The 15,228-nt window shown below is 37.0% G+C and overlaps 1 protein-coding gene across 33 annotated transcripts in view; it reads left to right on the forward strand.

Annotated features, from left to right (window-relative positions):
• Nucleotides 1–15,228, forward strand: part of fnbp1b (formin binding protein 1b) — a 111,590-nt gene that overhangs the window by 53,559 nt on the left and 42,803 nt on the right. For 22 of the 33 annotated variants that reach the window (XM_088615027.1, XM_088615031.1, XM_088615032.1 and 19 more), the window contains exons 5-7: nucleotides 3,717–3,779; nucleotides 8,159–8,263; nucleotides 14,780–14,794. In XM_088615027.1, coding sequence (XP_088471153.1) covers nucleotides 3,717–3,779; nucleotides 8,159–8,263; nucleotides 14,780–14,794 — 183 coding nt within the window. The remainder of the gene's footprint in view (nucleotides 1–3,716; nucleotides 3,780–8,158; nucleotides 8,264–14,779; nucleotides 14,795–15,228) is intronic. The other 11 variants (XM_088615026.1, XM_088615035.1, XM_088615045.1 and 8 more) reach the window with 1 other exon arrangement.

The raw sequence follows: 15,228 nt of genomic DNA on the forward strand, positions 1-15,228 counted from the left end.
AATGTAATCACACATCAGGAATGCTGCCAGCATTTCAGCGCTGGCTGGTACATTATCGTAATTGACGTTTTATGTCTTATTTCTTCGAATTATTTATTAGCTATATAAGAAATGTTCAGCTGAATCTTGTTTCCAATACCATCAATCAGGGAGTGCTTGTGTTTTTTTGTGATTTATACTTCCCAGGTGCCTGTAGTAATAGAACTTTAAAACTATTTTGTGCCGTATTCAGAGTACATTTAAATTAATTTTTAACTCTGCTGCAGCAGCTGGTTCTCTGGTAGTTTGGGTGCAGTGTTTTTAATCGGCTCCCAGCTGTTGCTCGCTGTAATATCAGGTCCTTTGCACTAGAGCTTGAGCTCTTTGCACTATTAATAGCGCAGGGAGCGTTGGTAGGGGTCTACTCCAAGTATTTCAAGTTTGTGCTGTGGGATTTTGTCCAGAGGTGTCATGACATTTCAAGAACAGAGTCAGTTTAGTAAAGATGTGATAACCTTGTTGTTTATACTCCATTTTGAGTTAATGTAATTTTTCTGTTGTATGGTTATATGTTGGTTCACATTAATGAGCTAAAATTCAGCATGAAGATGGTTGAGAAACGTTTTTCCGTTGGTGTGGACGGTGGTGTCTCTTATCACCTGTTTTGAAACTGGTTTTTAGTTTTACAAGAGTGCATCTACACTTCAAGTTCAGCTGAAACGTATCCTTTATTTTTCGCTGATTCATTTGTTTTATTTAGCATAATCTTGCGTAGTAAAGGTTGTCATGGTGAATAATATTTTTTCAACTGAGTATTTCCCCTTATCAGGGTGATGTCACATATTCCTCTTCTAAGCATTGAGAAATTCTTTTTGACCTCTTAACTCATTGTGCACACAATGTGGCGTGCTGTTTAAAAGTGCAATAATAAGCAGGGCTTAAAAACATTTTTTCTATTGTTGGATCTCATTGTAGCTTAAATCTTCTTTCTTACAGTGTAAACATATTTAGTGCATGTACAGTATACTCACCAGTTAGCTTTTATGGGATTAAATGAACTTGCTCATCTCATGTTTTTTGTCTGATCTTGATTTAAGACAGTTGTTCATCTTCTGTCATGAATAAATATTGCTATAAAAGAAATTAAAAATGTACAATACTAAGTATTTGCCATTAAAGATTTGATCTGCCACGATTGTGGGTGAAATAGCATTATTTAACAACAGTGAACAAAAATGCTACAGTAAACATGTGATTTCAGTAATTAATGGGAGACTTTGTTCCCTCTAATTAAGCTCTACATGTGTGCATTTAAGAATGTATTGCTGCAAAATAAAGCCATTGGCTCTAGCAACTGCCAATGGAAATTACAGGGCATGCACTTCCCATTCAGTGGAAGGCCAGCTCTGTTTCCTTGCAGATTCAGCCTTTTTTCCAGTCTTTAAAAGCTTAATATTGAATAGCACGGGATAGCACGATGTGTGCTGTTATTGACAACTTTCACAGTACATGTTACAATTTTTTGTTCTATTAATTTAAATTATTTTTATATGCAATGTATTTTTGGATTGTTTGTTTCTCCCATTGTGTTACTTATAATAACATCTATGAAAAGGAATGTGTCAAGCTAAAAACAAATTGTTATCCAAAGAAAAAGGTTTGTCCTATGTTAACATTTCCTTAAAAGGTCCTCGGTAACAGCGTCTTGCCTTTGTGTACCTTGTAAGACATGTCTCATTATTTTGAATTACGTTCTTTAGCTCAAGGCTAATTTAAAGGGGGGTTATTGATGGTTTTGTGCTTTTCAGAAGGTCCCAAAGTCAATCATTTGAGCACTGCATGCAGAATTATGTATAATGTTATATAAGGCAATAGATTTCATAAATAACTTGCCTTGCAGATTCAGGCAACGTTTTCCATCAGAATAAGCTTTTGCTTTATAATTACATTGTTTTTAAAAAGAAATGACTGGAGTGACTCCTTAAGAAACCTCTCTTGTTTAGTGAATCTGGCAAAAATGGCAGCTGCGCTTTTCCATTGTGCAATATGTGAGCCTGGCGGGGGAGCTGCCTTGGCTACCAATCTGCAATGCTTTCAGCTCCAATGCTGTACTGCAGAAGAACCCACATTGAAAGCAGCAGCTTAGCAAGGGAACAGCTCCTGCTTTCAGGGTGCGATCTGGTGCCCTGCCCTTATTACAACAATAAAGACACATGCTAACAAGAGAGTATGACATATCTTCCATTCTAATTAAACATCGGTTCACATATACTCTAACACTGTACTGCTGCATCGGCAGAATGGAAAACAATTATTCATTATGGTAGTAGATGGTGAGTCACAAACCAGCTTGGCCTGTCTGTATGCTTCCAGCAGAGGAAGCTTTGAATGGCCTAATATTTCCTTTACAGGTGTATTACAAGATCCAGTAAATGACAGCCTGGTATTGCATAAATATAATTCTTGCTGAGCTGCAATAACTGGCATGCTTCTAATACAGTAGGTCTTTTGCAAACACACAGGTGACGTTGTATTGAGTAATATTACTTTTTTTTGCATTTTGTTTCTGTTAATTTTGAAACAATTGAAGATAACAAGGGCAAAACAAAACACGTAGGGAACACACACAAAAAAGGGAGAAGGGGGAAAGGTTCACGTTCTTAAGAATGCGCTTGAGCATGTTATCACAGGTTTTACACGAACAGACAGTAATCTAGCCACATTTCCTTCTTGCAAGACTGTTTCAGTGTCTATCCAGCTGCATAAAATCAATTTTCTCGTCTACAGTTAGAACTGCAAATAAAAGACTCTGTGCCTTTAGATCAATAATAGCTTGGAAATCATCGTTGTGTTGGGACAGCCAATATTCTATATCACGATAGACAGATGGGCTCATTTAATCTTATTTCTGTTTTTTTCTTGAAAATAGCATGCATGTTAAGACACGCAGAGGCCATATCCCTTGTGTCTGCTTACAAATCCAAGGATGCCCCTCATTAGTAATAATTTCTGACCTACAGTACTAGCTTGGATTTCTTGAAATGGTTCCATCATACAGGAGATACCCTTATATAGAATGTATGTAAAACAATTTTGACTGTGGATGACAGTATCCAGTATATAATGAAATGTAGCTGGTATGCTTGATCTCATTTTGGTTTCCTCACCCACACACTAAGGAACTCATATTTCAGACAATGACGTTATGTCCTCTGTTTCTGATTGGCCTCTGTAGTCTATAATCTGTGCCAGATAATTGATTTATACATATAAACCAAAGTGCTCAATTTATATTTTGGTAAAAATCTTACATTACTAAACACAGGCTTTTTGGTGGGGGGTATGTACTTAACAATGAATGAATTTCCTGCATTTTGTTTTGTGATGTGGGGTTTATTTATATTGTCTTGACATGATATGTTTACAGTCTAAGAAGTGGTGCTCTGCTTTCAAGTGAGAACTATAGTTTGTGTAAAGCTGGTGGCGTGTGTTGCCTTCTTGATCCTGGAAAGCAGAAATTGTAGAAACAAGATACAAATAACTGGATTTCATGTTGTTCAATGCATCTTTCAATAGAGGAACTTCATCTGTCATTGATCATCTGCCAGTGTGTTGCAGGGACAAATTCTAGAGGGAATTCATCGGTATAAAGAAGATTGAACTGACTTGACCTTTAGGCAGTGAGGGGGATTGTGAGCATTTAGTTAATATTCTTTTTTCCCTTTTTTGTTTTTTAGCATTTTCATGATGGACGCAAGGCGCAGCAACATATTGAAAACTCCTGGAAGCAGCTTGAATCGGTAAGTTTCTTTGATAAAAAGGGCTCTTTCTGAAGCACTCACTTGAGAGCTGTAATGAATTTGTTGTAGAATAGCTAATGAAATTGGCACATAGGATTTTGGATTGATGGGTTTCAGCTGTCTTACTCTGTAGGACTTGAAATAAACATGAAAGAGGAGTGTTCTAACAGGATTATTTTTTTAAACCTGCATCCAAAGCACTTTTAAAGAAACTTTAAATATGGATTTTCTTCAGCAGTGAATGCTGTTTTCTGTCTGTTTTTTTTTATGGGAAAAGCATGTCCCTTTATGTGGAGCTGGATGTAGGGCTTTCACTGAAACTGAAATGTTACATATTACTAAACATTAAGGATTATGTCCTTCATATGCATGAGTGTCAAATCCCAAAATATTAATTTATAATTAGACTACTTATCATAAATGGAAGATGTTAGTTCCAGTATTGTAAGGCATAACATGTTTTTGTAAGATGCTTTGCAAACATCTTACATTTTATATTTTGCATTGTTCTACTATTTTCACTAGCAATTTTGTTTCAGCTTATTGTTCATTGTGACAGATTTGTTTCAGAGTAAAGTTAGCTTGATGGTTATGTTAACGGGAAGAAATGACAAGAAGCACTAGCTGACAATAGGCCAATTTGATAAGTAATAGGTTTATTCCATGCTGAAAAAAGAAGAAAGAAAACACTTCTTCAGGTCAAGAAGGTCAAGAAGGTCAATTAGGTTTGATAGGTAAATGTTATAGGTTAGGTACTAGAACAATTTGTTGTTTTTGAAGATGTCGATCAGTGTGAGTTAATTGCTAGTGAATAACAAGCTTGGTTTCTTCTCACCTAGACTGAACTGTATTAATAACAAAGTTATTATTATTGTAAAAAATGTTGATGTTTATAACGCGCATGTATTGTGATTTCTAAATGTGTCTTAAGATGTTGTAAGACCTTTGCATGTCCATGAAGGCCTGAGTGAAACCTGCAGTAAACCTAGGAAGACTTTAAGAATTGTAAACAAATCCACAACAATAATAAAGTGGTTATTTTTCAAGTCCAGCTTCATCTTAGTGAGTCTGAACTATATCTGCAGGAACTACAAGCATCTGAAAAAGGTTGGAGACAAAGAAAGCAGACTGATAGAAGAGTTTTACTCCAAATCCTGCCAATGAAAATTAGGAAGAAGATACCCTCCAATCTAGATTTTAAATTACCAGGTCTTCAAAATAACAACTAATGGGCTCTTTGTTTAATGCACCGTAGACACTCCAAATTGAAAATCAGACATGCATCTGTCAAGCTGATTCCGGAGGTTTGACGGTGTGCCGTGTTTCCTGTTTGTGGTTATGCTTGTCTGTATGACGCTCTGACCCTTCTTCCTGCTGATTTGAGAAGGCAGCTGGTTCTTATTCTGGTCTAAACAGTCCCTCTTTCTGGCACTGTATTGGAGCTCTAACAAGTTGTATCAGCTTGGGAAGACTATGTGGAAAGAAGGTGTACAGTATGTTCATTGCTACAGCTGAGGCACTTTAACTGTCATGCAAGCATGGATTCAATGCATTTACTCACATTGTTCAAATAGTTAACAGATTGTGCTCAGCCTTATTCATCAAGGCGAGACTTGCTAATCATTCCCCCACCAAAAACCATCCATTCGACTCCATCAGACTACATCAGACAACATCTTCTCGACCTGTGAAGGTGATGGTTTTAATAATAATAATAACATCACTTTATTAACCCTTTAATATTTCTTGCATTAGGAATTTGTCTTTTCGCATACCCCAGCTTTCTCTCCATGAGACACACAGACACACAGATAAGGAGAGAGCATGGGGTCAGAGCACAGGGTCAGCCATTGTACAGCGCCTTTGGAGCAGTTGGGGTTAAGGGCCTTGCTCAGGGGCCCAACGGAGTAGGAATCCTCTTCCAGTTGCAGGATTTGAACCAGTAACCTTCCAGCGCAGATCTTTAGCCACAGAGCCACCGCTCCGCCCAAGTGGTTGAGGTGGTTTGAAGTGGTTGAGGAGATCTTTCTGGATTAGTTGAGATTGATGGGGTTGAATAGATAAGTTGATCAGGACTTGACAGGGAGTTCCCACCTTGATGAATATAAATACTGTAGATAATGAATTTAATCAACGTTCATTAATGCATTTTAACCTAAGCCTCACTATATGCCCATAGAGGACTAGCTCTGTACTTGGCTTTAGCATAAATGCAGAAAGGTTTGGTATCACAGCCTCCAAGCCTAATCTCCAATATACTGTACATAAAAATTAGTTCTTGTATTTCAGCCATAGCATCAGCAGTGTGTGGGGTGGAGGGGATGGTGTGTGGGAGTTCAGTTCTCTGGACATTTATACTATTCAGAATGCACTGTTCCTCATTGTTCAGTTTCCCTGCAAGGGTAAAGTAAATCATTTGATGTTTCTGTGGGACATAAGACCTTTTAATGAGCTCTTACTGTGAGCAAGTAAGGGGTTAGATACAGTATGTTCAAGATATATTTTCATGGAGCAGACACTGTTCTTTGTGTCTTCTCATTCACATCATCTGATCTCCACATGAAATATTTCATATTTTCTGTGGAATAAGATTTCCATCAGTTAAACAGAAATGCGGGACTTTGCAAAATGACAAAAACAAAAAATCGATTCAGAAGGCTAACAGAATTAATGGAAATAAAATAAGCTGCAGTGAGGCACCGGTGCTATGCATTGTAAACTTTATCCTAGGCAAGGTAACATCCCTGTGTGCTGTACACAAATCATACACTCTTTGATTATGTGAACTGTTTGTGCGAATGTATGTAGGTCTTTCCTAATCAATGTTTGTGATCTGTGGAATTTACATCATGTTCTTCAAATACAGAAATTACCTCTTGGCTTATTCCCATCACTCTTTCTGTTTTTTAAAAGATGAAGATGCACTTTCTTGATTTGTAAAGGTTAATGTGCCTGGTTTGTTTCCCTGCCTTTGATTATATGAGAGTACGGATTTCTGGACTTTTGTGCCTTTCTTACTGTAATCTTTGTAATGGTAAAGAAAAGAGCACTGTCATCTGACAGAGTGCCTTGTCAGGCCTTAATAGGGGTACCTTGTCTCTTCTCATGGAGTAGGAGCTCTAATCAGCGTGCAAATAAATCTGGTTCACTATATCCCCCAGGATACTTTTTTAATTATTAAATGTCCCCCAGGAGTGTTCCTTTTGTAAAATTACATTAAAACAGTTTTATTAATCTCTTTGACAAGAGTAGTGTCTACATTGAGAACTCCAGAAATCCCAAACAGCTTGGAGCAACTGTATCAGTTATCCTGTCTAGCCAGCCTCCTTTAATGCGCTTGTCCTGGTAAGAGTTGTGATATGTTGGCTTATTTAAACTATCAGTTACTATTTAGCCTTCCTGCACTGTGGCAGGGTTCTGTCAAAATAGTGATATGCAGCACAGCCATGCCTTCTAATCTTTGTGTTTTTGAAGTGTCCTTCAAATTACTTTTTAATTAGTGATACATTTCTGTTTTCTCCATGTAAAGTATATACAATTAACATATCAGGTGGGTAGCTGTGTCAGCATGCGTAGGCTGCAAAGGAACAAGTAATAGGTTTATTCCATGCTGAAAAAAAGAAGAAGGCTGAAGAAGGCTCCACACCTGAAGAAGGCTCCACGGCCGAAACGTTGTGTTTTCATTCTACAATTAATATATACAGTTAGTACAGATAACTGAGTTTGTTCCAACTCAGATGTTATTGTTGTCCTCTGGTTTTAATGGTCTCCAACCTTGTTGATGCCGAGGGTCTGAGATCTTATAAATTATACATTTTATTGCACCTGTACTAAACTGGCATTCATCCTGGTTCATGAACTAGTAAACATGCAGTTATCAGCACATGGAATAGATTGCTGGAGCAGGCTGAAGAGAAAGAGATGCTGGGATCTGTAAAAGCTAGTCTTGATAATGTGTTGAAATCACACTTACTTACTGTATACCCCATTTACATTAGTAAGACAAGCCAAGCCAGGAATCTTCTTGAGTAGCTTTTAACTTTAAAGGTGAGTCAAACCATTGATGTCCTGTGTAATGAACAGTATGTATAAGACAGTAGGAAACAGTAGATCAAGATGTTGATCCAGATTCAGATAGGTTTCAGGACTGGACCCTCATGGCTCAGTTTACCACAGTTCATTTTTGTGCTAGAAAACCACTCACATACTGTTCACGTGTGATGTTGTAAAAAGGGTGTCAGTGTATAAGAATAATGATGAGTGCTGAAGTGCTCAATGGACTGTTCTTCTCATTGCCTTTTCTTACACTCCTGTATTTCTTTATTCGGTTCCCACTTCATTAATGCTGTGTTGTTCTGGTTCTCCCTGTCCTCTGTCAGAGTAAAAGGAGATTTGAGAGGGACTGTAAAGAGGCAGACCGGGCACAGCAGTACTTTGAGAAAATGGACGCCGACATCAACGTGACAAAGGCAGATGTAGAAAAGGTGAGTCACTGACAGAGAGCTCTCATCTGATGGTTAAGCAGTAGAGGAGTCGTATAATACTGCCTTACATTTTTTTTTCACTCCTTTTTATTTACTTAAGATTTAAAATTTTAAAGCATTTATTAATCTATTTTACTTCTAATTTCTGAAACCAAAGTAGTGATGTTATATGTGACAGTGCAGTAGAATTCTTAAAGCAGTGTTTTGTACTGGTGGCACCGCCATCATATCAGAAACACAAAACTGTGGGGATGGCAGTCTTACATAGTGAATGCCTCTATTTGTACACACCACACAAAGTTAAAAGACTGCTGTTTATTTGCACACATTATGCTTAAAATTTTTGTTTAAGAGTCTGTTTAAGATAAATAATTTTAATAGCATCCAGCATTCCTCAAACAAAAAATCAATTTACTGGCTTGTGACTAGGGAAGTATAGTCAGTGTTTGCCTGTAGCACAATGGAGTTTCTGTCACAGGACACAATCCCAGTGCTTTATGTTGACTGTCTCCAGCTCTAGAATAATCAGGGTGAGACTGTGACTGTGATCTGCAATCTATTCTCTTTACCCTGTACATTGGGGTTTTGCTTAGAAATACTGATGCCTTTTACTGGCAGAAATCAATACAAGTCAGTAGTAATCTGCCCTACACTTTGTCAGCATGTATTTACAGTAACAGTCGTGGAGTTCAGATATTTTGGACCTCTGACAGTCATCAGTTGGTAACAAAAATCTAATGGTACGGTAAATAGTATATGTTGTGTGTAGTCCTGTAATGAATTTGAGCGTTCAAACATTATCTTAAGAGACTCCATGATCACAGAATACAATTCAAAATCATGTAAATTTCACTTTCCCTTCTAGTGGTAGTGGATGTTCTAAAAAACTATCAACTTTGAATGAGACCTTAACATCATCCTGCTGCTACTACTAATACGTGAAGAAGTTAGCAGTGGCCATTCATTATAGTGACTGTATACCACAATTTTCTGTTGTGTGCCAGCCTGCCAGATTTCCTGCCAGGATCTTGATGTCATTGTTAAGATAGGATAAGATACATTCCCTTGTTAAGATAGGATAAGATAAGATCATTTTATAGGCCATATACAAGTTATTGTATAAGGAATTCATCTTTTCGCATGCCCCAACTTTCTATCGATGAGACACACAGCCAGGGAGAGAAGCTTGGGGTCAGAGTGCAGGGTCAGCCATTTATATGGCGCCCCTGGAGCAGTTGGGGTTAAGGGCCTTGCTCAGGGGCCAAACTGAGTAGGATTCCTCTGCCGGCCACGGGATACGAGCCAGTAGCCTTCTAGACACAGGCGCAGATCCTTAGCCACAGTGCCACCGCACTGCCCCCTAAGTCCGAGTGGAGATGCCGGGGAATGAACCCGGGACCTCACGCATTGTTATTTACGGTCTGAAGATATCCTATATTGAAAAGCAATGAAAAGGAAGAAGTATTTGATTAAATGGAGAGAAGCTTCAACTTTTTGTCTGTTTATATCTCAGCTGAAAGGTAGGAAGATTTCTTCTAATTATGCAGCGGGTACAAGACTCTTATCAGGTCAGCCAGTCCTAAGCACATTGGGAAAGATGTGCCTTTTGAGAAGTGTGTGCAAGTAAATTGTCGTGCTTTTGTGATGTCCATGTTTTCAATCTGTGGCACAGTCTCAGTGTTCATACTCTCATATTTTCTGGTCATAATCTTGCATTGCATTATAGGATTGTTCGTGTGAGAGGCATTATTCATTTCTGCCTAATTGTATTCCTCCTTTTTCTTTTCCAGTGGTGCTGTATACTGTAGCTAAAATGAACCACAGACTCCTTTTAATGCAAGAATGCCAGTTATTTGGAGAAGTTATTTGGATAGTTGCAGCTTCTCTTCATCTTTCACAGATTGTTCTTAATCCTTCGTTTGAATGCAGAACAGCTATCTTTAACATAGCTACCTTTGTGTCTCACATATGATAAAAATCCCCTAAGGCTAAATAAACAAATCTGGTGTAAACCTGGAAGTGAAATTCAATGCAAATTTGCAGCCTGTTCAAAGTGTTCTCTGGCGTTGGATTAAAAATAGCATTCAGGTGGAGAAGTGAACTCTGGAGAGAGCAGTGCACAGGTAATCTAATACCGATCGCAGAGGTGTGCGGTGTTCTGTCTTATCTTTTGACTGAAGGCATCTTCTTGTTTCTTGAAGTTAAAAGCCTATTTAACCACATACATTAAGATTATCTAAGTGTAGTCTTTTGTCTTTACTATATTAAAACATTCCTGGTTTTTGGTAACCTGAGTTTTGCTAAATTTTGTTGTCTGTTTTTAGTACCTTAGAACTTTAGATGGTAGAAATATGAAATTATCCCCTTGCTTCCTTCAAAAAAGAATCATTACAATGCTCTGAGAGTCGGGCAATCCCTTGTAAGATCCCATGGAATAACCAGTTTTTATGGGTAGATGATGTTTCTTTTTAAATGACTAATTTCCAATGATTGGATGCTTTCAAATTTCTCTTTAATTCTGTTGGAAGGGAAAAACAAATTGTGAAGGAGTCGAATGTGAAATCGACTCTTGTAGTTCATTGACCTACATGTAGTTACACCCTAGAAAAATAACATACATGAAAGAATCCAAAATGTATTATTTGATTAGGTCCTCCTTTGTGAAGCACATTTAAATATAAATAAATGGTGGCATTGCTTTAAAGGCATGTGGTTCTTTTCCAAACACACATTCTTGTTTGGGATACAGGAGAAGTTTATTTTCAGCCTTGTATCACAGAGGGAAAGCACACAGGGCTTAAAGGTCCACTTACAACAGGGTTATCGTAGCACACGGAGTGTGCAATAACATTTAGGGATCACTTGGGGCAAGGGTTGATAAACACATGGCTGACTGTCCTCATCCTCGCAGCTCATGAATAACAGTCTTTCTATAGTCACCCCCTCCCAAACTCCCCTTGTCCTGCAGCCCAGTGCCATGTGACTCAAGTGATAGCTACACATCTTCAGACTACAGAATAGAAGTCTTGTTCTGTGGATATAAAAAATGATGGCTGCTTTTATATCTGAAAGCCCCTTGCCTTAATAAATAGGCCTTCAAGAGAACATAATTCCCTGTGTGCTCAACATGCCATGTGGAAGTATTGTTCATAAAGGCTTTTCCTTTTTTTAAAATGGGGGAGTCTAAAGTCAGCCTGCCACTCAGGCACTAAAGCCTTTTTACCCTTTCATATGTCTTCTGTAATTACACAGCTTTATGTTTTCTGCCTCTCAAGTGATTTCCATTATTGTGGGTTTTGCAGTGGCTCAATTCAGACATAGTGAAGCACTTCAAAAACACATGCATAAGGTACAGCTCATAGGAAAGCCTGAAAAATTTAGCAAGAGTCAAGTTGCACTGATGTTCTTCAGACACACAGCAGACTTTGGTTTGGTTGATCTTGAATTTGTGCAGGCCAAATGTTTAAAAGTCTTGACAAACTGAACATCTGTGTGCCAGAGTGAAGACATTGCTGTCACAAATTGGATTTTAAAGAAACAGCAAATTCCCCACCATTTACCTCTTTATGTAAGGTCAGAAGGGGCAATGAAAAAGGCCACCGTTGGTATGATTGTGATATTGTGGATAAGAAAGTCTCCATTATGAAAAGAGATCTTTATTTATAGTGTACAACTGGAGCTACAGTATATACAGCATGTTAGTTCTTGTCATGGGAGTAGAATCATACATTTTGGGCAGTTTTGCAAAGCTTTTTTTGTTTGGCACATTAGAGGCCTAATGTCACACGTGTTATTTTTTCAAGATGTGTAGTGTGTTTGGATGTCAATTTCTTTTATTTTATTTGTGCTTGACATGTGTTATTTTTTCCTGATGCTACAGTACATACAGAGTAAATTTTCTCTTGAGACAACAAACCTTAGATTTAAGTAGATCTTTTCCTGTGGTTGTCAGTTTCAAGAGAGGTTTATACTAAAATCCATTGTTTTATTTAAATATTAGTCTGCATTGCATTAAACCACAATGTAGAACTGTAGCTTTTACTTTATAATTGTATTTTAAATTTATAGGGAAGTCATAGTCCCATACCTACAAATTAAAGTACACTAATGGAGGTTTGTTTCCAATTAGATCCAATTAGATTAGTTTCCAAAATAGATCGTCAAAAAATCTAATTTCCCATATTTATAAAATGCAACATTTTAGATGCAGATATTTAATAATCCAGTGTAACCAAACATAATAAAACTAATCATTCCCCCTTTTCATTTTATTTAAATAATTAATAATATTGATAGCTAAAGTTTTTTGAGGGGTTCCTGAAGCAAATTAAATAATGGAAATAGAATGTCAGATTTTTTGTCTTATAATACAATATATTAAAATAAAACGTTTAAAGCAGTGTATGCAGGGAAAGTTGCCTTTGTTTCGCTGGAAAATATGAGGGCTGTAGAATAAGGTCTTTATTTATGTTTTAGAGCTTTCTTTCACTCTCCAGCTGTTGAAAGGAAAAATAAAGTGTAAATGTCTGTTCTGGGAATTCAGGGATCGGCAATGGCTTTATGAAGAAAATAGTTCCTTTTCAGCAGGTGTTTTCACAGATGAAACATCACTAAAGTGGGTAAAACATCATCCTGACCTTTGAGTGGATATTTATCATCTTCTGTCTGTCCTGCAAAATGAATCAGAATTAGCTTTTATTGAAGTTAAAAGTCTTGGATCTGGTTGACTTGATTTGATTTACTCCAGCTGCCTCTCCAACAAATATTTATTCTGAACTAAAACAAAAAAGACATTCAATAGCTGAATATGAAGAACCATTTTTTATAAAAACATATCAGAACCAAATAATGTAATGTACTGTACCTGTATGCCCATAATTAAAGTTTGTAATTGTGAACTAGCAGAAGATATTCCATTGACATTTGCAAACGAGATTTGAATAATCTATAAATAAGTCATGGTGAACTAATGCTTTAGATCTAGTGATGTACTGGCTAAGAAATTTGTTGGATGAAACAAGCAATCAGAAGAATGCGCCGAGATAAGTAGTTGAGCCCCCCAGAATCTTTTGAGGATGTTTTATTTTATTTAAGCAAACAGTGTGTTTCTCAGGGCTTACTCAGAGAATCCAGAAGCCTGCCTTTGTAAGTGCAGATTAAGTTCACTGAATTCTCAAAAAGGCATCCATTGTGGGGTGGAGATGACTCAAAGCTGAATTTAAGATGCATCCCTCATTACTCATGCAGTTGGTACAAATTAAATTGTCTGGATAAGGGATTTTTCAATGTGCACATTCTCTGCGTCTGTGCTTTCAGAAGAAATTCTCTTTACTGTCAATATAGTTCTTAGCCTTGGCTGGTGTGGGTGAGAGACATGCTTCTTTGCTGCCTTTGAAATTTTGATTGAGTTATGCCAGAAATGTATTAGTAATACATACAGATACAGTACAGCTTTTCAGATGGAGTCTAAATTACTGCAAACAAATCAACACTTTTCTTTTCCTGACCTTTGTACCCAATCCATAAATGTCCTGTTCTTTTTTTCCAACAAAATTAAGTACAACATTTTTAAGTCAATGCTGTTTAAATCATATGTCATAATCTATTTATGGAAAAGATAGGTAAGCTTACAGAGGGCTTTTATGATTTTACAACTGAACGACTTTGTATTTTTTAGTTAAAACAGTTAAAATAATTTGAAAGGAGTAACAACTGTTTTTGCTCATTGTCTTCCTTCTGGCTTTTGAATCTTACATTGGAATATAAAAATTGAGCTATATACTGTATAGTTCTTTAAAAAAAAACACTATGGTAAAGCTATGCATGCAGCATCTTTTTGTTCACTGTTATGGCTCCCTTATGATAAAGAATGTCAGAAGGCAAATGTGCAAAAGGATATGACTGTGAATTTCAAAAGAAACAAGTCAGACATCAGGGTTAGAGAGAAAGTTTGAATATTAGACAAACTCATTATCAGTAAGCTGTCTTTGCTTAATTCTTTGTCATTGGTTTCAGTACAGTGTTTAAGGTTTCAGATCGTCAATGCACATTATCACATTCTTATAGTACAGTTTAGTCTGCCTGTTCTTTTAATTTACCGTCTGTGAACGATAAACTGAAACCAGACATGGTTACTGAATATTTACATTCGTAGCTCTTGTGCTTCAGCTGAGGGCAGTGTATTTATTATTACCATGCCGAAGAGAACTTAACAGTGTTGAAATTTGTATATCTATAAAGAGGATTTTACAGAACATTTTATCTTCATACAGTACGCCTTACTTTGAGAGCACAGTGTTCATAGACATTTTTCCTTTTATGCGTTTCTTTCAATAACCTTTTTTGCCCATTCATGTGATGAATGAGAAAAACTAACCATTGCAGTTCTTTTAATCACTATTTTGTTACCCTGCCTAAAGGGTATTCATAGTTTACCCTTTTCTTAATGTTGTTGCTTTCACTACACACTACCCTAAAGCTAACTTCATTATTTTTGTTTTCTAACATGTCTTGAAGCGATGTTCCCACAAGGTAGGTTAATTATGCGTCTTTCGTGTTTGTGGGGACCTGTATACATGTTAAACATATACCTATAGTCACAAGCTAATTAGGCAGAAGAATTCCAGAAAATCATTAATAGAAACCGATTGATTCTAAAAGTAATGTATTAATCACACCTAGTTAAAATAAACTTACACAGCTCCTCCCATGTTTTATGTCTTATTGTGTCTTATTTGCTAAATCTTATGGCATGTAGTGAAATGATGTATGTACTTTCTGTTTTTTGTGTTTGTCATTTTTTGTCACTCCATACATTTTTTCCAGGGGAACTTCTCAAGAGTGTTACTGAATCTCATTTGCAGGAAGTGTGCAGGGGACATAAATCAGAAGTGCAGTGGTTCTTGCCTGATAAGCAGTGCACCACTGATATACTTCCTTGTGTTATTTCCTGTCATTGGGTTTTG

This window comes from Lepisosteus platostomus, chromosome 21 (assembly GCF_059453375.1).
Source record: "Lepisosteus platostomus isolate fLepPlt1 chromosome 21, fLepPlt1.hap1, whole genome shotgun sequence".
Classification (NCBI taxonomy): domain Eukaryota; kingdom Metazoa; phylum Chordata; class Actinopteri; order Semionotiformes; family Lepisosteidae; genus Lepisosteus; species Lepisosteus platostomus.